At 41.1% G+C, this 25,577-nt stretch overlaps 4 protein-coding genes across 5 annotated transcripts in view; 1 reads left to right on the plus strand and 3 right to left on the minus strand.

Moving 5' to 3' along the window:
* Positions 1 to 115: 115 nt before the first annotated feature.
* On the minus strand, positions 116 to 8,433 carry LOC136260263 (lysosomal alpha-mannosidase-like). The gene is made up of 25 exons (XM_066053940.1): positions 8,100 to 8,433; positions 7,895 to 8,046; positions 7,738 to 7,846; positions 7,584 to 7,690; positions 7,328 to 7,531; positions 7,210 to 7,281; positions 7,046 to 7,159; positions 4,745 to 4,939; positions 4,633 to 4,693; positions 3,672 to 3,711; positions 3,556 to 3,625; positions 3,388 to 3,510; positions 3,216 to 3,335; positions 2,979 to 3,170; positions 2,795 to 2,932; positions 2,655 to 2,744; positions 2,487 to 2,605; positions 2,338 to 2,439; positions 2,163 to 2,250; positions 2,026 to 2,112; positions 1,345 to 1,435; positions 1,146 to 1,291; positions 948 to 1,097; positions 329 to 440; positions 116 to 280 (listed from the first exon to the last, which is right to left on the minus strand). Exons 1-25 carry the CDS (start codon positions 8,242 to 8,244, stop codon positions 180 to 182), a joined length of 2,928 nt encoding a protein of 975 aa, XP_065910012.1. The 5' UTR covers positions 8,245 to 8,433; the 3' UTR covers positions 116 to 179.
* Positions 8,327 to 11,022, plus strand: LOC136260265 (early endosome antigen 1-like). Its single transcript, XM_066053942.1, has 9 exons — positions 8,327 to 8,703; positions 8,766 to 9,072; positions 9,123 to 9,461; positions 9,608 to 9,842; positions 9,895 to 10,044; positions 10,096 to 10,229; positions 10,285 to 10,401; positions 10,453 to 10,572; positions 10,624 to 11,022. Exons 1-9 carry the CDS (start codon positions 8,606 to 8,608, stop codon positions 10,918 to 10,920), a joined length of 1,797 nt encoding a protein of 598 aa, XP_065910014.1. The 5' UTR covers positions 8,327 to 8,605; the 3' UTR covers positions 10,921 to 11,022.
* Positions 10,918 to 19,892, minus strand: LOC136260262 (2-oxoglutarate dehydrogenase complex component E1-like). 2 transcript variants are annotated; one of them, XM_066053939.1, is made up of 24 exons: positions 19,684 to 19,891; positions 19,488 to 19,637; positions 17,319 to 17,415; positions 16,362 to 16,515; positions 16,149 to 16,317; positions 16,021 to 16,103; positions 15,878 to 15,968; positions 15,724 to 15,832; positions 14,736 to 14,935; positions 14,624 to 14,686; positions 14,306 to 14,575; positions 12,925 to 13,024; positions 12,755 to 12,874; positions 12,506 to 12,656; positions 12,326 to 12,456; positions 12,191 to 12,276; positions 11,967 to 12,131; positions 11,865 to 11,906; positions 11,735 to 11,809; positions 11,614 to 11,686; positions 11,453 to 11,553; positions 11,345 to 11,398; positions 11,123 to 11,283; positions 10,918 to 11,073 (listed from the first exon to the last, which is right to left on the minus strand). In XM_066053939.1, the coding sequence occupies exons 1-24, from the start codon at positions 19,849 to 19,851 to the stop codon at positions 10,974 to 10,976; spliced, it is 2,913 nt and encodes a 970-aa protein (XP_065910011.1). In that variant the 5' UTR covers positions 19,852 to 19,891; the 3' UTR covers positions 10,918 to 10,973. The 2 variants fall into 2 exon arrangements, with proteins under 2 accessions (XP_065910011.1, XP_065910010.1); XM_066053938.1 differs by having other exon boundaries at positions 11,865 to 12,131; positions 19,684 to 19,892.
* Positions 19,889 to 25,577, minus strand: part of LOC136260266 (inositol polyphosphate multikinase-like) — a 12,355-nt gene continuing 6,666 nt past the window's right edge. The window contains exons 4-5 of the mRNA XM_066053944.1: positions 20,279 to 20,366; positions 19,889 to 20,230 (exon numbers count right to left, since the gene is read on the minus strand). Of these exons, the coding sequence (XP_065910016.1) occupies positions 19,938 to 20,230; positions 20,279 to 20,366 (381 nt within the window). The 3' untranslated portion in view covers positions 19,889 to 19,937. The remainder of the gene's footprint in view (positions 20,231 to 20,278; positions 20,367 to 25,577) is intronic.

The raw sequence follows: 25,577 nt of genomic DNA on the forward strand, positions 1-25,577 counted from the left end.
TACTCTAATAGAACACTCATTTCATTTTAGTGTTTGGCTGGGTCACTGTAGTATGCTAGCTAGCTAGGCCACAGTTGGGTGAGTTTTACTGGGACACCGGACACATGTCACTACATACACATAAATACCATAATGGGAAACTAAACAATGACATGTTTACAATTATAACTATAAATAGTTTAGCTGCTATGGAATGTCTTCCGGGCTATTTCACACTTCAAGGTAGTTATTACCATGGGAGCCAAAGTGATAGCTGATGGGTCTACTTGACGTGAAGTATCTGATGGTAGGGATCACATGAGATCACATGACCAACAAGACTACATACCAGTTGGTGGGGTGGCATCGTTCCAAGTGTACCTTTTAACAGCAGACGCCAGCTGGTCCCCAGTCAGTGTCATCTCTTCACAATGAGTTATTGCAAACATGTTGAACATGTCCTATATGACATGTATATGTTGTAAATTAGCATACGCATCAGTTTGTCAAACAACATCCACTTTATTAAACACTGGTGAGAGTGAAACCATTTAAAAACCTCCACAATAAAAATTAAATATTTTTAGATGGGGGGGGCTCTGTAAAGCTAGGCACAATATTGTGTAATGCACAGTCAATATTTGAAGCATGGTCTTTCAATCTAAGGAGGTCTGGGGGCATGCCCCACAGGAAAATTAGCTTTCTGAGATCAATTTATGCACTGACTGCTCTATTAGAGTATCTTGGTCATTTTGTAAACTAAAATCAGAAGGGCAGGGACTCTGCTCCCAGGTTGCTACACCTGTACAAAGATTATGGTACCAACAGGTAGGTTTCCTTTTTTTATTGCAGCAAAAATTTTCACTGTGCTAAAATCCATCATAGTTCCAGTGTACAATATTATATGTTGAATCGCTAAACTTCTATCCACAACTCATTGCTGGATACAGTTCCTATAAACAGCCCACCTTAACATTGATGGTGACCGAAGTAGAGAGATTAGCGTCCTCTTTAACAGCAAACATGTGTTCCACTCTTAGTAACACACTCTTATCAGTTAGCAACTCGACTGTCAATAGGTGAACATTATCCGGCAGGTTAGTAGTCAGTCCCCCAACCTGTAATCATGGTAACGATAGCATTATTATTAAAGCACACCACAATACCTGAGAGTTATAGCTACTATTAAAATCTGTTATGGCTTCACTGCCATCGTGTATAAGTATTGTTGGGGGAACTAACATCTTCTCACCAACAAGACGATGTGCCTTGGCTGACTGGTCTATGGTGTCCACGATGACCATGTGTTTACCTTTAAAACAGTAACTATGGTTACAGCTGCAGTAGAACACACCCACAACACACCTCTCACTACTAATCCATCACCCGACACTCCTTTCTCATTTAGGGGCTCCCCCACACCACGACCATCATCATGGAGAATACGACGATGTACCTATGGCAACAGATCCTGATGTGACATCACTGTGCATGATCTAATAATTTATTGTGATTATCATAATATTTTGTATGATTGCATGCATGTGTTAAGAAGGATTTAGTCGCCTGGTTATATTGCAGTTGTGCTGTTGCAGCATAGGCAACAACACCAATCCCTCTTAAATCCCTCTTGGTGCTGTTGCTTATGCTGCAAGAAAATCACCAGCCACAAGAAACAAAGTGACACTAAAGAGTGGTTCACTACAGTTAGTAGCTTTTGATCTGCTTGGCCCCATACCAGAAAGTGCTTAACTAGTAAACAATCACAGATGGCAACTCTTCTTATTATGGACCCTTGGTAATAGATTGCCTGTAGGAATAATACATGAGACAGATGACTTACAGAGTTGAACTCTCCAACCCAAACCCATACAGTAACAACAACCAACTTCAAATACTAGTACCTCCCAACACCATGACTCATTGGTGAAGGTATGGGTGAAATCCCACCTGAACCTTACCATGACATAAAGAGTAAGGAGAATCATGCATGTGTGCCACACCAACACACGCACGCACGCACGCACGCACGCACACACCACATACCATCAATTCTACACACCCATCTTTTAAGCTTGATCCACCCTGAGACCTGTCTGTTAATACTGTGAACTGTGTGTTACTAGTTGTGTCCTAATATGGGGGAGAGTAATAGTGATGTACTGACTATCATTATAGCCTACCTGGATACTAATCCTACTATTAACTGGGTAATAGTTACCAGCCACTGGCTCTGTATTGTTGAGCTGCCAGGTGGCCCTATTATCCCTCCTGTAATCAATTAACTGGCAATAATAAACAAATTAAAAAAAAAAAAAAAATGGACACATACAAATATGAACTAATTAACACACATACACTCTTAATTTCATCTCACGGCCATTAGCATCAGTGTACCACATTTTGTTAGTTGCCATGGTAGTGGCATAGCGACTAATGATCTCTTTACCCTTCTTGTCACTATGGCAACAATTGATAAACACTAAACAAGGTGGTTGTCACTACACCTTATAGGGATTGGTCCAATGGTGTACTCCATCTCAACATGGCCAGTACCAACATACAGACGGACAACTTGACTAGCAAATGATGCAAATTGTTGCCACACCTCTTGGACTACCGGTCCCTATGTGGTCACCATGACTACCAACATATATCCCATAGTAAACACTCACCATAGCAACGGTAATGTTGGCCTTGTTGGTATTGTTATTTACAGGATAACTGTCAGATGAGTTGGGACGGAATATATACGCACCAGATGCCTGCATCATTATCACCATGGTAACAGGTGTGTTGTAGTGATCACACCCACCTGAGAACTATTCTTATTATTTCCCTCACTAGACCAATACCACAGAAACTGATGATCTAACATGACACTGGCTCCTGACACCTGATTGGATATTTCCTTCACATGACCACTCCCACCATCCACTGTCACTTTATATTGCTGTGAGAATTAAGCGATGACAATCATATCCATGGCAACCACTCACTTTATTTGATATACTAATGTCAGCAGTGGGATATGTCACCGTGGAAATCACACACTGCTGACCAGTGGTAGCCGGTCTCATAAAGTAAGTGTTGTAACCAAGGGGTGGGGCTGTTGCCATGAACACCAGTTCATACTGAGAACTACCATGATCACCTCTGGCCATAGATGTTGCCATGGAAACTGGTACTATCTACAGATGAAACATTATCATCATGTCTGGAACACACAATCCCACCTGACAGGTAACACTTTTAGAATTGGCATCCATCACAACCAGTTTTTCAGTAGTTACTGGTACTCTCACTACTATGGCATCATCTTGACGACCCACCGGATTATATACCATAATATCAAACTAAACACACACATCAGTGGTTACCATGGATACACACTGTAACCACACATACAGAATCAGCACTACTAGTTGCTGGACACACACTGATGTTGAGGTATTCACAAGTTGACAGTTTAAGTGATGGAGCAGCATGCGTTTTCTTTGCCATGTCTCCTACTGCCATGGTAACCATTTGCTATATAACATAGGGATCATGTGATACAGCAAAAGACACACCCACCTCACACTCCACTTGCCCTATATGCAGACGTTTGGCATAGTCATTGGCAACATGTTGTTTCTCTGTGCCACTGTGATAATCAATATGATGGGTGGACAGTAATAAAAACAACTTACGAGACAGCATCATGATGCTGAGCCACACCCATCGCACTAGCTGTAAAACAGTATAACACAATTATTCTGGTACAATGTTCCCCTTGATAATGTAGGGCATCATGGTTTTCAGGCCAGAGTACGTAGCCAGAGTGCTTGGGGGGCTTGACAACAAGTAGCAGTTTTTGTGCAAATTGAGGATGCAAGATTATGTTGTTTAACTTTTTCATTAAAATCGCAACCCAATGAATGGGAAACAACCAAACAAATCCAACACAACCTTGTTTCAAGAAAATTACACAAGCTAATAACTACACTGGCCTTATTGTTACTAGCACTTTATAGTGACCAGCACTGAAGGTCTGACAGCAACATGTGCTGCAGCCTTTGGATTACCTAACCTAACAAGAACTGGATAAATTATTACTTACAATAAGGTGAAGCAGAAAAGGGCTAAAGAAAGGAAAAGGGCCAAAGAAAGGAAAAGGGCCAAAGAAAGGAAAAGGGCCAGAGAAATAACTGCTGTGTATTGTATTTGTTGTGAAAGAGCAGAGAACAATGATGAACTGGGGTATATATGCTTCACTGAGAGTACCATTGCAGCTTCCATTAACAAATCACATTCCACCTTTATTAGATGAAATTCCTAGAAGACACTAAGTCCTTCCAGTAAGGGATACAGAGCTACAATGGCAACTTCATGAGGTTACAGCTACCAAAGTCAGTCAGTAGACCAGTCTACCCACTTCACAAACTACACCTTAGCAGCTAGCTAGGCAGACAGAAAGTGCCCCACGCCCCCCATCCTGTGCAAAAACATACATGCAATGCAAAACCCTTTTTTGGTGAGTTTAGACTAATAGAACTAAACTCAACAGAAGTGCTCCCCCACTCATTATTTGAAGACCATAAGTTAATTCCGAAGGAAAGTCCCAGAGAAATAACTGCTGTTGTGTGCCATTCAGTGTACGTTCTTACATACCTAGTTTTCCTGGAGACATTTCAATCATCTCACCATGCATGGCTTCCAACTGACGACATGTCTGCTCACCATAGCAACAGATATACATCATCACAACAAAATTAATTATTACCTGGAGTAGCCCATTCAACTTGCGCACATAACCCTTCAAAGCCACTCTACTAGTGAAATAGCCAGTCCAGTAGCACCACGGGCAATCAGCATAAGGGAAGAAATCATCTGTCTTCACCTCCCACGTCATGTTGGCTTGGTGTATGGCGTCAACATAACGAGATGGAGTGGAGTAGAAGATGTTCACCTCGTTAGTCTGTAATCATGACAATTGGAGGGGTGGGGGTAAGTTATAGGAAGAGTTAAGTATTTAAGAGGATTGAATATCACAATTAAGTTGCCATTACTTGCAAACATATATATATATATATATATATATATATATATCCAGAGAACACTCAATTATGTGCTTCATGTGTAACATATATATTAGTTTGCAATAAATGGTTGTGTCTAATCACTGGACTAAAGCCTTTTGTTTCATTGCCTGTTATGGTCACAAATTTTTTTTTGAAATTAACACAATTCACCATAATACATAAAAATGCACAATATTCACAAAACCTAGCTCAGTATAGTTCATCATCAAAGAATTTGTTTACTGCAGAGTGCCGCAGGTGCAAAATAACCGGCACTTATAAGCTCCTGCTTACTGCTAGCATTTATACCATGCGTGTTAAAAGTGTACCTTGTTTTCGTGTAAAATAGCACACATATTACCTGACATTGGCATAAAATTCAATCAGATTTTCACCATGCAATATATAGCTACTGTATTTGACCCGTTAATAGCTGCAGCTCATATAATATCCGCCCCCGGATAGTAGCCGCTCCACAGCCTAGAATTATTGTTATAAGAGCCGTGGCTTGTATCTGAACATACTGTTGCAAGTGTTGACTAGACACGTTTGAAGCAGAAACCAGGCAAAGGAGTTGTTTTAAGGTAATAGCATTTTTGAGAGAAGTTAAAATGAATGACAGTATTGACAGATGATTAAACAAGGTCAGTCACTCATGAATCCGTATAAACGCCACGGGCTGCTGCCACACAAGCTCATAGTAGCCGCCCTTGGATAGTAGCCGCCTTCGCATAGTATCCGCAGGGTTTTGCTTGTTGAAAGTTATAGTAGTCGCGGCTATTAACCGGTCAAATCATATTAACCGGTCTTTGTATACTGTAGTATACAAAGAAATTATATAGCATCGCCTACCCTTTTTAGCAGTCTGCATATTCGTTTAGTTGCCAGCTGTTTATAATGATACTTGTAAATTTCAACAAGTGACCAGTGTACAATAAAGGCAGTTATTCTGCTGACTGTTGGATATAGTGTTTCTCTAGCCATCTGTTAAAGTATCCAAACTATTAAGTATGAACTCTTGCTGCTAATAAAGAGTTCATACTTAATAGTTTGGATACTTTAACAGATGGCTAGAGAAACACTATATCCAACAGTCAGCAGAATAACTGCCTTTATTGTACACTGGTCACTTGTTGAAATTTACAAGTATCATTATAAACAGCTGGCAACTAAACGAATATGCAGACTGCTAAAAAGGGTAGGCGATGCTATATAATTTCTTTGTATACTACAGTAATAGACATTGAGAACCCTGAGTAAGTGGTGAAATGAGTATGTGGTGAAATAAGTATCTAATCAGTGATACATTGGTCCCAGAATTTCTTGTAATGACCCACTAACAAGTTTGGTGATGCATTTTAAAGTTTGGAAATTCAGCTAATCAGTCAAACTGTAAATTTCCTTCAATTTGCCAAATACCCAAACTTTAGTCCCACCAAAATTCTGTTGTTTAGTTAGGCATACTTACTGGTTTCTTGCATTACCATTTCCTTACTACATCAACAATGTTTCACATCTCTAGAGTGTGGATATTTAGCAAATAAGTTGCATTATGTGAGGTATCTATTATAGCCATTAAATACATACACCTCGTATGCTTGCCCACATTTTGAGTATTGATAGATGACAAACTAGCAACTAAGAAACTAATTTATAACAGCACTTGAATCTTACCTGTACACAATACATTAATTCACAGCTGTAAATATGCATGACTGCTCTATTAGAGTACTAGTTTGCTGTATTAGGGTGACTGCTTTATTAGAGTATTTTAGTAGTATTGGTTACAACAAGCCTTGGGTGAAGTTTGTGGCCACAATGCTTTTAACCAAAGCACTTAAACACAGCTTGCTATATGTCTGTAGCTCCGTAAATGAATAGAAAAATCAGATGATGACAAGAATCTTTATAATGAGACAGGTACAACATGCACAGGAAGGGTAGACGAACAAAACACCACTAGTAAATTATTGTGACATAGGTTGTACAGCATTGACACTTACCAGACTGACGTAATGTATCAACTTGTCCAAGTTTTTGTACCACAAGTGAGCATTCTCATACTGGAAGTCTGACCCCATTGTTAACATGATATTATTGGTACGATAATGACTAGCCTGCAATAGTCAACAGCCGATCAATACGGTCATAAGTACACTTCACCTACCTGATCTTTACAAGCTTTTAGGAAGGACTGAACTCGCTCGTCAACATTGTAGTCAAACAGATCTTTGTCATCCTGTTGTCATGACAATGCATATCCCATTTAGTGTACACCACATTACCATTATTGGTTGGTCGGCACAGAACTGGTCAAAACAGAATCCCCCAGGCGGACCATAACCATTGTACAATACTCCAGTAAATATCTCAGTCTGCTGTCCAAGACTCTCACTGCCACGCCATACCATCTCCATCTGTTTATCCTTCAGTCTTAGCTTCTTATCATCATAGTCAATACGACCAAAGAAGAAGCCATCAAATCCCATCTGCGGAGAAATCACATTACAACATCTCATAAATACACTACAGCTACATTACCATTCCAAATAAGGAAGCTTGTTCCGCAGAGTGACCAAAAGGATCAATATGCCATCCAATCCGTGGACGATGCTCTGGCCCAAATGTGTCCGATATGAACCTTATCCCTGTAGTGTTGTCATAACAACCTAGCGGTATCCTAATTAGTGCTTACCAAGACTCATTTGATCAATTATAGCATTGTAATCAGTCGATGCTTCATCATTCATACACCATCCACCATTAATAAACTCTAGTTGCTTATTACTTACTAATTTGTGTACCTGTATCATAGTAATACACACATGTGACATTACGTAACCATCCCATACCAGCTGCTGTGTTTCCTTGGACTGCTCGTTCCACCATCTTGTGAAGAAGGCCATCTCAACGTAGATGAATGTCTTTTTCTCATCATCTGCTAACTCTTCAACCACACTATCTAGTATATACTGCACTCCAGCATGTTGGATACTGTTGTTAGCTGTATGTGAAGTATTGTGTAGACCACAAACCCATCCCCCGCCACGCCCTCACCGCCATAGTAATACTGGTCCACCGTCTTCAGCCAGCCAACATCGTCGTGTGTATGCGGAACCACGTGTACGTTAATCTTGTCCGCCTCCACAGCACCCTCTACACGTCCCTGGGTTAGTAAGCTGAGTACCAGCAACACCAACATAGCTGCGTCACGTGATGGACTGTAACACGTGTGTGTGCATAGCAACTTATTTCCCAACTAATAAAATCTTCCCTACTCGCTCTACTGGGTACATTTCCCTTTACCCGCTGTTAGGGACGTGTGAAGTGGAAACTACGCGGGAATATCTAACACATCCTTTACGTATTTGACGTCATCAGGAGGGACTTTCCTTCTCTTTGTCACATCATCAATCCCAAAAGGAAGTGTTAAATTGTATTAGTCTCATTGGGTCTAGAAGTGTAGTCAGTAGTCGAGTTGAAGTAGTAGATAAACGTAGCGAGGTTGTACAGTAATAGATGATCCCATTAGTACATGATTAATACGTATACGTGTTGTAAGAATGGAGAATACAGGGGAGACTAGTAGCGCCGTAGTTGACTGGCAGCGTAAATACGCTGAAGATATGGAGAAGAAAGACGAGGAATTGAAAAACTACAGGTTGGTGGAGTGAGATGTGTAACCCACACACGTACTAGATTATATACTTAACACTTATGTAGATATCGCGTTTTGGGTGTATCGGAACTGGCCAAGCAATTAGAAGAGAAGAAGGAGCAGTCAGAGGTGATGAAACAGAAGATAAGTCGTTTAGAAATAGCCCTGGTGAGGGTGGAGAATAGAGCATCAAGTCTAGAGAAGAAACTCAATAGTAAACCGACAGCTGATGGTGGTAAGGCTTCAGCCACAGCTCATATCCCTGGGCCATCCAAGCAAATTTTGGATACTTTACTAGCAGAGAATAACAGGCTGAAAACTGCCCTGAATAACTTGACCAATAAAGGCCACTCTGGATACGTGACTGCAGTGGTAAGCTATTGGTCATTTAAACACTTTACCTCATGTGCTTGACTTGACAGAAAATTGACCAGTTAGAAGATGTTATAGAACGCCAGAGGCAACAAATAACAGAGTTGAAGGCACAGATCACCAGTTTCACAACCAATACTAGTTCAGATGATGGTGCCCCTAATGACAGTGATGTAAAGACCTTACAACTTCAAGTACAGAAACTGAGTAAGAGTGTTAAGATGAAAGATGAATTCTGTTCCATCTTGTCATCCGAGTTGAAGAAAGTTCAGGAACAACTCCAGGTTGCTAAGGAGACACTGAAACAACAGGGAGACCAATTGGATGGCACTAGTACAGAATCTGGTTTTGTCAGTGGTAGCAGTTCTGAACACAGTGCAGTGCAAGAGGTGGGTATTATGTAGGCATTCACTTATATGTAAACATGTATATTTCCCCGACCACATTGTGGCTTCCAGGGACTGCACTGTTATTAGTCAGTAATGTTGATTTTTCAACATGTCATAATAGCTTGATTATTACATCATCATTGTAGACTTCCCCAGAGGCTCAGGATTGGCAGAGAAAGTGTGAAATGCTTCAGCAACAATTTGATGAACAGAGGCAGATGTACCGTAGCAAGGAGCAACGACTGGTCAAGCTGGTATCAGACAAACAAGACCTAGTTACTCGAGAGTCACAAGGGAAAAGAGAAGCTTTAGATAACTGTGCTAACCTCAAACTAAAAGTTGAAGAGTTGTCACGACAGCTATCCACCCGAGTGAACAGTGGTAAGTATCTATTATTTGCTGTTGCCATGGTTATATTATGTAACACTCATAGGTAACTATGACGCTGTTGTCAAGGAGAAGACAGAGTTACAGAGACAGTTAGAGACTCATCAACATGAGATGGAAACATTGCACACAGAGAGAGCTCGGTTGTTAACTGAGAATAAGAAATTGCAGGATAGTTTAACTGACTACAAATCTGGTAAGCTCTGTTACATCATGTGATTAGCAGCTGTAACATCTTATGATGTAGCTATAGGAGGCGGAGCTGAGCAGCCACACCTACAACACCAGCTGGCTCAGCTGCAGCGAGAACTAGAAGCTGTAAAACTGGAAGCTGAGAGTGTACGAGTGGAACGTGATGAGCTGAAGGATCAAAATGATGAGGTATGCTGGGTTATAAGTCTCACAGCCTTCAATTATTATAGTCACATGTGTTTAGTACATGGACAACATCACATTCTTACAAGACCGACTCAAACAAGGAGAGGCTGACAAGAGAACACTTGAGGCTCGAGTAAAGAATCTTGATCTGAATGTGAGAGATCTTAATGGACAGGTATAATGGTTCTGTCATGTGGTCCTTACTAATGGGTATTCCCCACAACAGCTGATACGTATGGGCATAAGAGGGGTAGTCCCTACCCACCCGCAGACCACTAGAGATAACCTGGTAGTGCGACACACACAGTTTATGCAAGCTGAGATGGTGAAAGATGGAGTGCTCAGGGTGAGCAATATTTAGAGTACAAACAGTTTGTAATGGTATCCCATTCTTTAGGATCCAACTAGCCAATCAGACCACCTGCCACCTCATTGTGGTCCAAACAGTATTGATAATGTACGACGATCAGTGGGTGTGGCACGTGCCCCTCCTGCCAGGATGATGCCTAGTGGTTACTATGGAGCTCAACAACCACCACCTCACTGGGGTCATCCATCTTATCTTCCACCCAATCACAATCCAGCAGGAGGCATGTATCCAACTCCTCCCCACCACCCAGCTCAACAGCAATACATGCAGCAACGTTATCGCAGCTACCCTGGAGACCAGTATCCTTCTGATCAGCCAAACTGAACTAAATCATAATATAATATATGATGTCCACACATTGTGTACAATTTGATTGGCTAGATTTGTAAAGCACTCTGTAATAATTGTTCTTGCTCTTGTTCATGAGCCATTTTGTTACCTGTTGCCGTAGCAGCAATAGTGTGTCTACCAGCATACCTGTTTATAGTACATTACACAACATTGCTTTATTAGGAATAGTACTAACGTTAATGTCTTGCTGTTATCATCAATCACTGTGGTGATTCGAGGTTGTACGTAGGTCCAGCCTCCGGCATTCTTGGGTTCTTCTTGAGCCCATGTGATCTCTTTAGCACCATGAAAACGTTTTATCTCATTTTGTACTAAATGGAATGGGAATGGAGATAGCTGGAAAGAATGAAGATCATGTAACATGAAGTAATTTTATGACAAGTTATTGGCAACTAACCTGTTCCACTCTAGCTATAGCCACTTCATCATTAAGATCTTTCGCAGCCCTACTCTATTAATAGCACATCATACAACTGTTATAATACTTCTATTAACTTCTGCTAACCTTCACAAGATCATAGTAAACTTTACCAGAGCAAAATAGCAACTTCTTCACTTTAGCAGGATCAGCCTGCTTGTCTGGTATTAGCCATTGGAAACTGGTCCCTACAGCATATGCAATGCATATTGCAACATGCCATTGCCTTAGGGGTGTACATAACACACCTGTTGACATTTCGTCCAATGAGGATTTAGCGTCAGGATGCCTGAGTAGACTCTTGGGTGTCATGACAACCAACTGTGTGAGTATTACATGATACTACTGGTTGGCATGGTAACCACTAACGGGTTTCCTAAATGGGTACACCACTTGACGACGCAACACATGAAAGAAGTTGGCAGGTGTGGTGCAGTTGACGACCTGTGGACCAATCAGCTGGATCAATTCAAGCAATGTCATGTTAGCTAGAACTAACCTGCATGTTGCAGTGCAATAGTTGTTCTGTCTCTGTGTATTCCTGCATGGGGGTGGGGAAACTTAGTAATGAGGTGAGGTGAACACAGTTAAGATTACATACTGGGATAACATCAGGCTCGTCACTACATAGTTGAAGGAATCGTTCTAATCTTGCTGAAGAGTGCTCAGGACCCATACCCTCATAACCATGAGGCAGTAATAACACCAGTCCAGTCTGTCTGTACCACTTGTCTTGTCCACTAGCTATGAACTGGTCTATAATACACTGTATAAATGAACATGAGGTGGTAAGTATAATAATTATAGACTTCACATAGTGCACACCTGAGCATTGTTATGGAAATCACCAAACTGAGCCTCCCAGCACACCAATGCCATCGGGTTACTCATTGAGAATCCTAATTCAAACCCTAGCAACCAGCAACTTAGTAACTGGGTAATCATGACAACACCACTCACCGAGAATAGCATACTCTGACAATGAACTATTACACACAGTGTACTCCTTTTGTTGCCCTGGAAACAGGTCGTTGAGTGGGCGGTATGTTTTCAAAAAATCCTTTTGGTCATGAATCACATGATGTCGATGGCTGTATACGGTGATCACATGATATCACATGAGCTGATTATCACACCCACCTGAAGGTTCCCCTCTCAACATCTTGCCCACTCAACCTCACATGACAGTCTTCACGTAACAAGGAGCCAAATGCCATTGCCTCTCCCAGTGCCCAGTCTACCATTCTGCTAGACATCATTTCTTGCCGACCCTTCAACATTCTGTTAATACCTGCAACATGGCACTATTATATACACAGTATCTAAACTGGTACCATTAACACATAAAAACACCACAAAGTATATACACAGGATGCTATAAGGTCATACCTTTATGAAGGGTGAAACCTTCTGGAGGAGTGCTAAATACAGTGCCGATGTGCTCTAAGGTATCCATGGCAACACCAGTTGGTATTGGCTCAGGTGCAGAGGGATCATCAGGAAAGAAATCTGACAAATGGTAACTCTAGCAACTAACAGGTTAAACTATTTAACTGTACCTTTCCATGGAGAATCCAACCAATGGGATAGTGTCTTTATCTCGTCATTGGCCTTGCTGTGAGCTTCATCACAAATTTTATCATATTTGGCTTTCTCGCTCTATAGTTGAGGAACATGACATCATAACATTAACTAGTCCACACATGTATACTGTACAAGTTATTGTACAACCAAGAGTTGAACTATTGGTGCAACAGTATATTATAACCAACACATTCTGATTGGCTTTTGTGGGAAAGGATATGCTAATATATTGACTGGTTAACCAGAATGTGATAATTGTATAATTACTATGTAATAATAAATACAGTATAAAGTTTTGCAGGACTGGAAATCAAAGGAAATTTCTCCAACAGTTTCTTGCCAATTACACCTACAATGGTATTGGCTGGTAGGTTTATGTAGTGTTAATTCTAATTACTTGGCATGTTTATTTGCCAAACTTTTCAGTTAGGCACCCATCTACTGCATTGTCATTAGCCTCCTTTCTTGTGCTCAGTGTTTAGTGGGAAAGAAAAATAGTACACCTCTTTCTAGCTTACTCTGGGAGGATTTCATAACATTCCTACAGTATTTGTAGACACAGGATCTAATACAGTACTTTCAGTTACAATAGTGATGTAATTCAATTCATAGTAGGGGGTGACCAAGCCAAACAAGTGATAAATAGAGGATTTCCCCTGTATAGCAAGTGAACCATTATCCATCTCTGACATAAGGATACCAGGTGATGTTCACATGTTGTCAGTGGATTAGCATCATGTGAGGGCTCCTGGATGTGAGTGTTCACCTCTAATAGACTGCTTTTAGCTATACTGGCTTTGTGCTTATTTGAAATGTACTTTTATCTGTATCCTTGCAATAAGTGCAATTCTAATCTTTATTGTAACAATTGTCCCACACTATGTACCTTGTTTCGGTGTTGTTACAGTTCTACAAGAAGCTCACAATCTGATATACAGTAGCAGAATCTGACAATGTGTGTGGGATAGTGTAGAAGGTGTTTACAATAGCCTACATGTAGAGAGATGCTGGCTCAAAGCAATGAAAGATGACCAGTATTATTGTAATGCTCTAAGAATGCTACACTGCAGTTAGAACAAAGAGTGAAGACCACAATTGGGTACAGGAGAGATGTGACGATCATAATGATGGTGGCTGGGTTGGTTAAAAGGTACATGACTGAACAATGACACAGGGTGAATGGATTGGAGGAAAATGCTTCTAGAATTAAACTACTGTTTATGTACATGTTTGTAACACTGTATACTAATACATGAATGGTACCACACTACACTACATGTACGCACACACACCCACACACGCATGTGTGCCTGCCCGCCCACACATACACAGTACACACACCAAGACACTACAGACCTCAAATTCTTGCTGACTCACAACCCCTTGGTCTAGAAGTTGTTTAGAATACTGCTCCAAAACATTAGGATGTTCCTCTATCACACTGTACATGCGAGGTTGTGTGTACTTTGGCTGGTCCCCCTCATTGTGCCCACGACGGCGATAGCACACCAAGTCAATGACTACATCTTTACGGAACTTATGCCGCCATTCAGCAGCAACACGACAAACGTGCATCACTGCCTCAGGATGATCAGCATTAACATGAAATATTGGAGCATTGGTAACCTAGGTAACACCAATACACACCTCACTAATACAACATAACATGGTTACCTTAGCAACATCAGTACAATATGGTGATGACCTAGCCTCCCTGGGATCAGTGGTGAACCCGATCTGAAATGGTGTAATGTGATTGGCTGGTGGTTAGCAACATGTTAGTAACCTGGTTGTTGACAACAACATGTATAGTTCCATGTGTAGAATAGTCCAGGAGGTCAGACAAGTGGATTGTCTCATACACCACTCCTTGTCCAGCAAACGCTGCATCACCATGAATTAGCATGCTCATCACATGATCCCCGTTCTTGTCGTTACGGTAATACTGCTCTGCACGGGTTTTCCCTTGCACCACTGGATCACATGCTACAGCAAGAAATGCATTACAGTGTTTGCTATTGGATATTCTTGACACTGCTACATTACTAAATCATTTGGAACTCATAAATATCAGATTAGTTGCTCCAGCAAACACTGCTGCTACTCCCTCCAAAAATTACTGCCCATTGAAAAAGACTCACAAAATACAGTGGATTGCGAATCTGTTGTCATCAAAGTATATGTAATTTATTTATTATTACTGGGCAGGGAGTGTTTACTGATTATGCCCATGGGGAAAGAAAATTACATGAGGGGTGGATTGGGAAATTTACAAGGAGGAACACAATGTATAATTAGTTATTTACAAATGGTTAGCTACAAAAGTTAGCTAGAAATAATTTCTTATCGGTCATTTCAATTAATGAGGTCGATAATGAGTTCCAATCAGTGATACAGTAGTTCTTGGGAAGTACATGTAGCTATTTCGATATGCTGTGGTGTTTACACTTGGGTGGATAAAATGAAATGGATACATGGTGATGGCAAATGTGTCTATAGCTGTCCTCAAAAAATGTTGTGGTGTATTTACTACACTAGCTCTGTATACAATATCATGAAAGAGGAATAATCTAGCAATTTACAGTGTTCTCTTAGAAAGAATTTGAATGAGATTCGTTGCATTTGATTGGTTATTTTAGTTGAATTCAAAAAATCTTTACGACTATGGATATGCAGTGCAAGATATTCGTAGGTTGGGTCTAAATTTCTGGGTACCAAAGTATGCAAACTATGAACTAATTGTGTAAGCTGGTAGCTAGCTACCCAAAACATACCTTCAAGATGTGAAGGGTTGGCTACAATAGAAATCTTGACTTCTTTGTTAGTAGCATGATTGATACATTGTCGTGACATACCCAGGTGATACTTGACATCACCCGACCCCTAATAAAACCAATGAGAACACACAGTAGAGACAAGTCTCCTCACCTCATCATCAGCAAGTGTATCCTTATTAAACTCACAAAATATCTGCTCTAAGGGTTGCCTAGCAACATTGGCCAATACATTTAAACGTCCCCTACAACAGAAATGACCATGTGATCACACGACATCACATGAGACCAGATAACCTGTGTGGCATCCCCACAACAACAGAGTCCACTCCCTTCCCACTGGACACATCAATAATATATTTGAGGGCAGGAATCAGCACCTGTCATCATTGCCATGGTAACAGCAAAAGTGGCAAGATACCCACCTCACACCCCTCCAATCCAAATCGTTTTTCACTTGGCCATTTCTTTGCTAGGAATTCTTCAAAACGAGTTGATCTCACTAATCTAGCCAACAATATGCGCTGGTCTTCTTCGGATAATTTAAATATGTCAGGAGTCTCAAACTGATCTCTTATCCAATCACAAACATTCCTGTACTACCGTAATAATAGCCACACCCCAAATAATAGCTACACCTTTCATTGATGAACATAAACTCCACTCCAATATGATTGCAGTAGGCAGTCTGTAACCTAGCAACAATCTCCCTTAGAGGGAGTGACGATGGTTTATCCCCATTAATTTTGGTTGTTAATGGCAAGACAAACTCCTGATTAGGGTCAACATCACCTGTTGATAAACACAATGATACGACTTTGCATGTGATGGTGGTGTTGTGTGCATAGTACTAGTGTATTCTGTCAGTCTGTGTGTAGTGTACTGGTTAGAATTGGCTTTCCCAGTCCCTTTTTAATACGGGAGTAGCAATAGTGTGTGTGTGTGTGTGTGTGTGTGTGTGTGTGTGTGTGTGTGTGTGTGTGTGTGTGTGTGTGTGTGTGTGTGTGTGTGTGTGTGTGTGTGTGTGTGTGTGTGTGTGTGTGTGTGTGTGTGTGCGGACGGTTCTTTCAGAAAGTGATAGGGGCCTGCCACAACTGCATTGCGGAAAGAGAACAGCCTGTTGAGGAGCATGTCAGAGGTGTGAGCACCAGAAATAAGACTTGGCAGTGCACAAATGCAGTATGTGAAACCACACAGACCACCAATGCAGTCACCCATGTTGAGCATCTCTTGTAGCAGAACTCCAGCAGACCCGGCAATTTGAAGTAACATAAATGCTTGGATGAGATATCAAAGCCAATCTGCGAGCAGCATGGAGTGCTGCGGGCCTAGCCATACATAAAAGGAAATGTTATCCATACCACAAGTATTTCCTTCCTCCTTTTGTGGAGGACTATGTGACCCTGATGGGCAGTGTATTTTATTTTATTTGCCAGTTAGGTACTGGAGGGAAGGCAAAGCCTGCACAAGGTGTTTACTACTATCCTAGGAGCCTAAGCATAGCGTGTGTGTGTGTGTGTGTATGTGTGTGTGTGTGTGTGTGTGTGTGTGTGGGGGGGGGGTATTAATTACATGCACACAGCCCACTCACTCACCTAGTCCCAAGTGTCCCAAGTCCATCTCAGGGAGCATCTCATCATGGGACCCCACAATACCTAGGGGGTCCAAACGGGCTCTATGGTGCCCCCTCACCTGTATAATATATAATAACAGTCTTTACTGTGTAATACATACTATTGGTAGTACTTGTCTTGTAATGCTCCAATTACACAAAACACACAAGAGTCTATAAAATACATACTACACAGCACGTAATAACCATTGCCCATCTAGGATACTAACAACGCACTAATGTCACGGGACACTAGAGGGTGTAGTGATTTTAAAACATTGGTCCCTACAGATAAATAACTCACTGAGTGTACGTGCACTTTTCAACTTTAGAAACACACAGTGAAAACAATAATAATAATAATAATGTCGAGTGATACCACAACAGACATCCTGATAACAGTAAATAATTGATTATTGCTTAACATGCAAACAATTACAACTAATCATTACATTCAACTTGCTGTTGTAGCTAATTCATACATGCTTCAAAAACTAGATTACAATTCTGTGTGTGAGTAATAAATATATATATATATATATATTTTTTTTTTCTGGCATAGACAGTAAGGCTGTACCGATACCACATTTTACAGACAATACCGATATCTGATATTTATTGTCTATTTCCGATACAGGTTTTCTAATAAACTGATATTAAATATTCAGCCGATGCTTAATAATTGTAACCAATATTATGTAGTATTGTGAGATTTAGCATAATAAGATTACATAGCATAATTACTATAGCTGTGTTGAATTTACTAACATTCATTGTTCACAAAGCGTTTTCATCTAAAATCGTCTGTTTTTGGTCAGTGTAATGTCAGAGTAGTATCATACAACAAAAATGGATTACCAAAAAAGTGGTACAAAAAACCCTCAAATATGAAACAAAGAACACATGGCTACTTGGAGAATTGAACCAAGGGCAACTCACAGTGTAGTCCAGGATCTTACCATTTGTCTACAAAGTCACTTCTGCACAAGAACAGTACTTTAGTACTTTTACTAAAACTTACACTACTCCACTGAAGTATCTGTACTGTAGACTTGCAATTGACCGATACCCATAATATCAGTACTGATAACGATATAATATCGGCATCAGTACAGCCCTAATAGACAGACTATTTATCTCCAGTAATCTCTAATTGATAAGTGCCATAAGAGAAAGAGGGGCCACATGATGAGCCCAAATCTTGATTAACGTAAACTGAGAGCACTACACATTGGAACACAGCTATACATGAATTCATGTCAAGGAACTCCTGGCATCACCTTAAGATCATTCATCATTCATACATGATATTGTGAAAGATTCAAACATTCCATGTACACTACTCTAGAATGCATCCAGAGTTATATACTCCCAGAACTACATTATTTTGCATATTTATAATAAAAAGTTAATTACTGATAGGGACAACATATATGCATTCAGAAAAATGACAGGTAATTTTCCAATATGATAAAAACTGTTTGTGAATAAATACAATGATAGAAATAGAATATTTAGTGCCTATATAACATACAGTGCCAAACATCATAAAGACTTAGAGATCATTACATGTGATTGTAGATATACCATCACCAGTTATCCCTGGATTGTATAATTAAAAAATCATAGTTAACAATTAACACACGAAAATGTGACAAGCAGTAGCTTTCCGTATATGGTATGGATTTATGGCTTCTATTTTGAGCACACCCTCAAATGGTGCTAGGGAGTGCATACTACATACTTCAACTATATTAAAGCTGGTGGTATTATTCACTATCAAAACAATGGATCACAATGTCCAGCATTAAACATTCTGGTGGATATTGTTGAAGAAATTCTGCAAAGTAATACCTGTACCCCTTCCCAATGACAGGATAAAGTGGTCTAGTCCTGTTATGATGATGATGTTAGGACAACAAGTTTGCTCTGTATTTGATAAAACTAAAATACAAAGTGATTGGCTCCCATACATTTGTAGTAGTTTGATTGTTTAGATCAGGTTTTTACACGCTTTGCCTTCTTACCTGTACCCCCAATAATTGGGGGTACAGGTAAGAAGGTAATAATACATCATTACATTGGTGATGTCATTTATTATTCCCGGTCTTATGGAGGGATTCTCCACCACACGGGAGGTGTGGCTGGTTACCTGGTAGGCTCTAATAAGAGCTTGTACGGCCAAGTGTTTGCCCACGTCTCCTCCTCCAGTGCCCACCATTGGATACGAGTCCGGTGGGCGCTGGTAGGCTGCCCCTGGCACCGCTCCTCGTGACACATTCGTAAAGAAAGCATTCCACGACTGCAAATAGAGTGTCAAATTTGACTAGATTACCTTAGTTACTCACCGCATGAACGCTGTTTGGGTCCTTCTTCCAGGCATCGTACATTTGGTCCACATACACGCTACTGGTCCCAGAGAGAAAAGACTCATGTGAGCTATACCATACTCGATGTACTGCACAACGACGTAGCGTACCGGCTGCTACTGCCGCTGCGAACCGGACGCGATACATAATTGAACGCCACAATCAAACCCAACACACAAATATATTCACTGACAACGCAAAAATAAAAATTGAATTATTATCATTAAAACACATCATTGTTGCTTAGCTACGCTCTCTAATAGTGACTTGAGTTTTCGCAAGCCGAACAAAAAATTCTCATCTAAAGAGTTACTGGACTCGTAGGTGTGGGCGAAATCCACCAGTCTTATTTCAGGACACTTTTTCACACTGATATCTCCTTCATAGACTATCAGTAGAGAGGTAGCAAACAATTTGTAGTTAGTCTGGGACTCAAACCAATCATAGATTGGCTGCAGCTGCTCCAATATTAGGGGCAAGACCTCTAATCTGACATTGTCCCCATTGTTGAAGAAATACATTAGACCTATTATGGAGATTGCATGAGGATACATGATGATATATTATGTGCTACCTTCTTTAAACACAGCCTCTTCACTGCCCAAGCTGCGACCATAGTGACGATCAAAGAAATTGTATGTGCTAGTTGTGACTTGGTACACCTGAAACAAACATCAATTGGTTAGCTTATTTGCAATGTTATAAGACCACCTCATTATAGTGACCAGGACAAGAACAGGTCCCAAACATAGCTACATCCACCTCATTGTAGTGACCATGTCAAGTAGGTCACAAGCATAGCTAATGTTGTGTTACATATTTCATGAGCCAACTGACCTACATAGATTAAAAACTAAAAAGGAACTTTGTATGTAAACATGAGCCATGAGCTATCCTGAAGCCTGAAGTAAACAATCTAGCTAAAACTAGATGTGACCCAAATCCTGTTTTCCTAGTGACCCACTGAGAGAAAACCACTACTTATTTGAGTCGGGACTTGTTTTATTATTGGGCTCTTAATTCATCAAGGTGTAGTTTTTGGACTACATAGCCCATGCTTACAAGAAAGCTTATTCAAGCTTAGAAATGGCAACGATACCACAATGTTTCAAACTCACGTAACTAACAATTACATCATGTACAGAAATGAAATGAAGATAACCTTATTCTCTATGAACAGGAGAAATACAATGGTACATAAGTCATATTTCAACGTGATTTACTGCAAAAACAAGATTACAAAAACTAATCAGGTTTTCACTGGGTGGGTCACATAATCAGAGTTGGGATATTTACTTTAAAAAGCAACTACAACATTTACTAGTTACTCTCATTGTTTTTATACTTATTTTTATAAAATCAACTAACAAGTTATGTTTGTTAACTTCTGAAAGATGTTTGTGATCGCATTTCGGAGGCTCCAGATACAAGGTACAGTGTTAAACTAGTGGTATTGCCCCTTAACTCTCTTACCAAGAGTATATAATAGAAACCAAGGTGTCAAATGGTGTATTATCCTGTGATTAATAAGTAACACAGATATTTCAGTAATTGTTTCCATACACGAAATGGTAATTTGAAATGTGTACATGGCAACGGGTCTTTGTTCGCCAGTTTTCTGTGTTATTCAACCAAGTATTCAACAGTTATTGTACAAAGAAAGTGTAGTAAGGAACCAAGATAACTCTAGCTCACTAAAACAACGGTTGCACAAACAAGTGTGTTGCCACGTTTTCAGGGGTCCGCTTTTGGCAGTGCCAGAACTTTAACATTAGCCAATTCCTTTTAACGCTATCATGTTTTCACTTGGTTTAGTGGCCGAATTGGGCTAAACACAGCAACCCTTAATGGCAATGAACTCGAACAATTACTGAAATATCTGTGTTACATTATGCAATCATTAATCAGGGGTAATATGCCCGTTCGATACTCTTGGTTTCTATTATTACATACCCTTGCTCTTACTGACAGCACCTTAAAGCCATTTCACCTTGGGAAGTTGACCCAATCCCATTTGCCCCCCCAACTACACACGGGCTTGGTAATAGATACAAGGGACAACTGGTGGGTTACCACATGGCCTACATGCAGTCTTGGTCATAGGCTTTGGCCTAGCTAACTTACCAGAAGAAAGCTGTTAGGATAAGGGAGAAAACTGACTGCTCCTAGTCCGGGGATCGAGCCCCTGATGCCAGCACCACCCGCAGGGTTTCCCAAGCAGTCTCCTTCAATCACACTGATCCATCAGTTAGCCACCAGCCGTTTTCCAGTTGCATGGAGGAGAAGGAAGGTGACTATCAGATACTTCAAAAGATGAAGACCTTATAATTTTAACTATACGCAACACAATAAATCTATAAATAGAACGCCCACTTCCATTTGGCACCCTTTTCTCTAGCTCAGGCAGCACATCTTCCTCAGAGTGATGGATGATGCCACTCTTCAAAACCTGTTTAGCAAGCTGTCTTCCGACGCATCATTTGCATAGAAAGCTCTTTGAAGCTATCCAACCCAAAAGGACAATTGTTTGTCAGGAGTTCCGCTATGGCCTCAGGAAGGAGAGGCCAATAGCCAGTTGGTGACTGACAGGCATCAGACTGTTAACCTGGCATTAACAAGTAAACATGATGACCGATGGGTACCAGCTTGTGGAGCAGCTGCTGGGAATTGAAGCACGCCAGGGGAGTGTGGACAATCCAGAGCGAGTCAAGCCAACTCTACAGAGGGAGGAAACAGAAATGACAATCTCCTGGGTGGCTTACGCCTCAGCACCTTTGATCCCATCTTCCTAGCAACAGGTGATTTAAATGTGTTCAATGCTCCACAAATAATAAATGCGTATGTAAAAAAACATTTCCACACTGTGCTAGATAAGGACACAAGGGAAACCATGTATAAGGAGAACCCTGTCCCTAGCACTCCAGTGAAGCCACTAAGATTGATGAGTTCATGCTCGGCCATTTGAAGTTTTGCTTTCTGAGGTTGAACGAAAGACAATCCAGATGGCCCTACTATCAGCAGCTGGTGTCTGTGGGCTGACTTAATTTCTAGTGCGATATGTTCTCACAGGATTTGACGGTCAATGTGCACGATGTTCTGGACGTGGTCCAATGCACGTTAGTTCTGTTAGGCAATGCCAACAAGTTATTGACTCAGACATGTCAAGATTCCATTCTCCAGGCAGTGGATAGATAGCTTGTCAAGTACAGTAAAGATTTGCACACCCACATCTGGTGGCCATTTATTCAGAAAGGGCTTCACCACCTCTTTGAAAAAGGAAGTTGAACAAGACAAATCTCTGTCACAAATTGTAGCACTCACACTCTGTCACCATCTACAACAGGTCTTTCCAGCCCACTGTCAGGCATACAAGTAAACAGTTTTTTTTCTCCAAAAGGTCCTGCTGATGGACAGGGCCTTGACAGGGCCACTACATCACCCCCTACAACAAACAAGCCCCGCAGAAGCAACAGACCTAATATTTCAAAGGTTCAGCATCTCGAAATTACATGGGGAAAACCAAGAAATTCTAATAAAACCAACAACCGCACGCATTCTTGGCTCTCCAAATGGACCTGGCATTGCTCTCATGCATGCCTACCATCCGGTGGGTAGGAGAACACTATTTTCGCCTCCAATGTTACTGACTCGCAACACCTGGTTCTCAAGTCAATCAAGAGCTACCAGCTCCCTCTCAGCAGATGTCTGCATTGCCATTGAGTCTTCATCACACTGGCAGAGGACCAAGCACTGATCTTCCCAAAAGCAGAGGAGGTTACAGGCCCATACTGGACCTGAGATACATGAATCCCATTTCAGGACTTTTTGTGCTTCCTGCAGTGGTTCAGCAGGATTGGGTGTTAGCCAAGGTTAACCTAAAATCCAGTGGCCCAGGAGCTTCTTGCCTTCCAGACAGCGGTTCATAGAGTCCCATTGTCTACCTTTTGGACTCTGCACCGCACCCTGGCCTATCAGTATGCTTTCTCAAAGCTGGCAAAGCCAGTGGTGCAGTTCCTGTGGTAGCAGGGAATTAACTCCATTCTGTGCTTGGACCAGTGGTGTAGCCAAGGGTGGATATGCCCACCTAAATTTCTCTAGGACCACGGCGCCCACTCACTATCACAAACAAGAGACAAGCAGCGCATACCTTAGCAGTGCATTTGTAAATCAGCAGCTGATATTGAGATAAGTTCAATAGCTTCACTACATGATACGAATAGTTTCTGTGCTTTCTATTTAACACACAGTATCACGTGATCCAAATTTTAGGCAGGGAAGAGAGAACACAAGGAAGGAGAGAATCCAGTCTATACTGAGTTGTGAGTAACAGCATGGATTCTTTTGTTGTAGGGTTCAGTGACCTAAAGTGAGACGAAAATTAAATTCTTTGGAGTCAGGCAAGTCGGTTGGAGATGATTGCAATTGGTGGATGAATTAATCCAAACGATTATTCAAGAGTCAGGCTGGAGTATAAAGAGTTGCGTACAGGTACAGATGAGTTAAAAGATAACAATACAAGGAGGTGTAATCAGATAGTTTTCATTTTTAGCTTCTATATCATTCATGCAGTAATATTAGACTAGTGACATAAGAGCAGCGTAACGTATTATTAGTTAGCTAGTGTGAATGTGCCCAAAGGCCTGGCTATGCCACTGGCTTGGACAATTTACTAGTGGCAGCACCCAACAGTAAGGCATTACTGCAGGACTTATATGGCTTCTGATAGCCCTGGGCTTTGTCATCGACATCTCCAAGAGTGTGACAGCTCCCACCCATAAACTGGAGTTCTTGGACTTTGTGGGTAGCAATTGCCAGTTGCTGCTGTTGCAGAGATGGCGAGACTCCCAGTCGGCAAGAATACCATATAGAGGTAAATTTTAGCAAATAGCAAGCTAAATTGCATTGGCGAAATAAACTTTGGCGAATTCAAGCTCAATCTATAGCTATAAATAGCTAATTTAGGCACTATGAGTAATTGGCAGGTTAAATTTTGGTGAATTTGTAGTGAATCACCAAATTCGCTAAAGTTTTCTCCCACTAAAGTTTCCCTCACTAAAATTTCCCTCTATATGGTATTCTGGTAAGTACTCTGCATGGAGAACACGCTGGGTGCAGGGAGGTAATCTTCAGGTGCTGCAACACATGAAAGTGGAGAGGATGTAAACATTCGGTGGGAAGCCACCCAGAAGCCACCTCTGTTGTCAAAACTGCTGAAGGGCATGTTCAATTCTCGCTCCCCTGCTCTTGCTACTTAGTATCATGGAATGTCAGTAAGGTGGTGGATTACCTACCTGGGCATGTGCCGATCTGATAGTTTAACTTTATTGACAATGGGTAGGAAACTTGCCACTTTGATGGCCTTGACAAACGTAGACAAGCATTCTGATCTGGCAGCTCTAGACAGAGACCATATGCAGGAGACCCCTACAGGAGCTGAGTTCACAGTGGTTCAGCTGACGACAAGGACACCAGGGTCCCCCAGAGCTGTGTGCTACCCAGCTTTCACAAGGCAATGTGGAGGTCTGTCCTATCTCTACACTCCATGCCTATATCCCAAAGACAGCTAGTCTAGTAGAGTCCTTGAAATACCCTATGTTAATTCCAAAAACTCATTTAGGAGGGCTACCTGGATGCTGGATCAAAGACACATCGAAACAGGCTGGGATTGACACAGACCCCTTCTCAGCCCATTCGACTGGAGGCTCCAGCATCTCATAGTGTCGATATAAATGAAATCCTAAAGGTGGCCAACTGGACATTGAGGAGTATATTTGAAAGGTTCTACCACTGGCTAAGTGACAATACTACTTTTGGCAGGGCAATCCTGCAGTCATCTCAGAGCACCCGGTACATTACAAGTATGTGGGTATACA

This window comes from Dysidea avara, chromosome 7 (genome assembly GCF_963678975.1).
Source record: "Dysidea avara chromosome 7, odDysAvar1.4, whole genome shotgun sequence".
Lineage (NCBI taxonomy): Eukaryota > Metazoa > Porifera > Demospongiae > Dictyoceratida > Dysideidae > Dysidea > Dysidea avara.

Excerpts from the sequence above, each read along its gene's own strand:
- LOC136260262 (XM_066053938.1), bottom strand. The coding sequence starts at position 19,851 with ATGTATCGCGTCCGGTTCGCAGCGGCAGTAGCAGCCGGTACGCTACGT. Across the intron at positions 16,318-16,361 it reads TTTATGTTCATCAATGAAAG|GAATGTTTGTGATTGGATAA; the intron begins GTGTAGCTATTA and ends ACGGTAGTACAG. Across the intron at positions 11,687-11,734 it reads TGTACCCATTTAGGAAACCC|TTGGTTGTCATGACACCCAA; the intron begins GTTAGTGGTTAC and ends ATACTCACACAG.
- LOC136260265 (XM_066053942.1), top strand. The coding sequence starts at position 8,606 with ATGGAGAATACAGGGGAGACTAGTAGCGCCGTAGTTGACTGGCAGCGT. Across the intron at positions 9,462-9,607 it reads AACACAGTGCAGTGCAAGAG|ACTTCCCCAGAGGCTCAGGA; the intron begins GTGGGTATTATG and ends TCATCATTGTAG. Across the intron at positions 10,402-10,452 it reads TGAGAGATCTTAATGGACAG|CTGATACGTATGGGCATAAG; the intron begins GTATAATGGTTC and ends TCCCCACAACAG.
- LOC136260263 (XM_066053940.1), bottom strand. The coding sequence starts at position 8,244 with ATGTTGGTGTTGCTGGTACTCAGCTTACTAACCCAGGGACGTGTAGAG. Across the intron at positions 7,847-7,894 it reads CCAAGGAAACACAGCAGCTG|GTACACAAATTAGTAAGTAA; the intron begins GTATGGGATGGT and ends ACTATGATACAG. Across the intron at positions 3,511-3,555 it reads TAGGGCAAGTGGAGTGTGAG|CAAATGGTTACCATGGCAGT; the intron begins GTGGGTGTGTCT and ends TATGTTATATAG.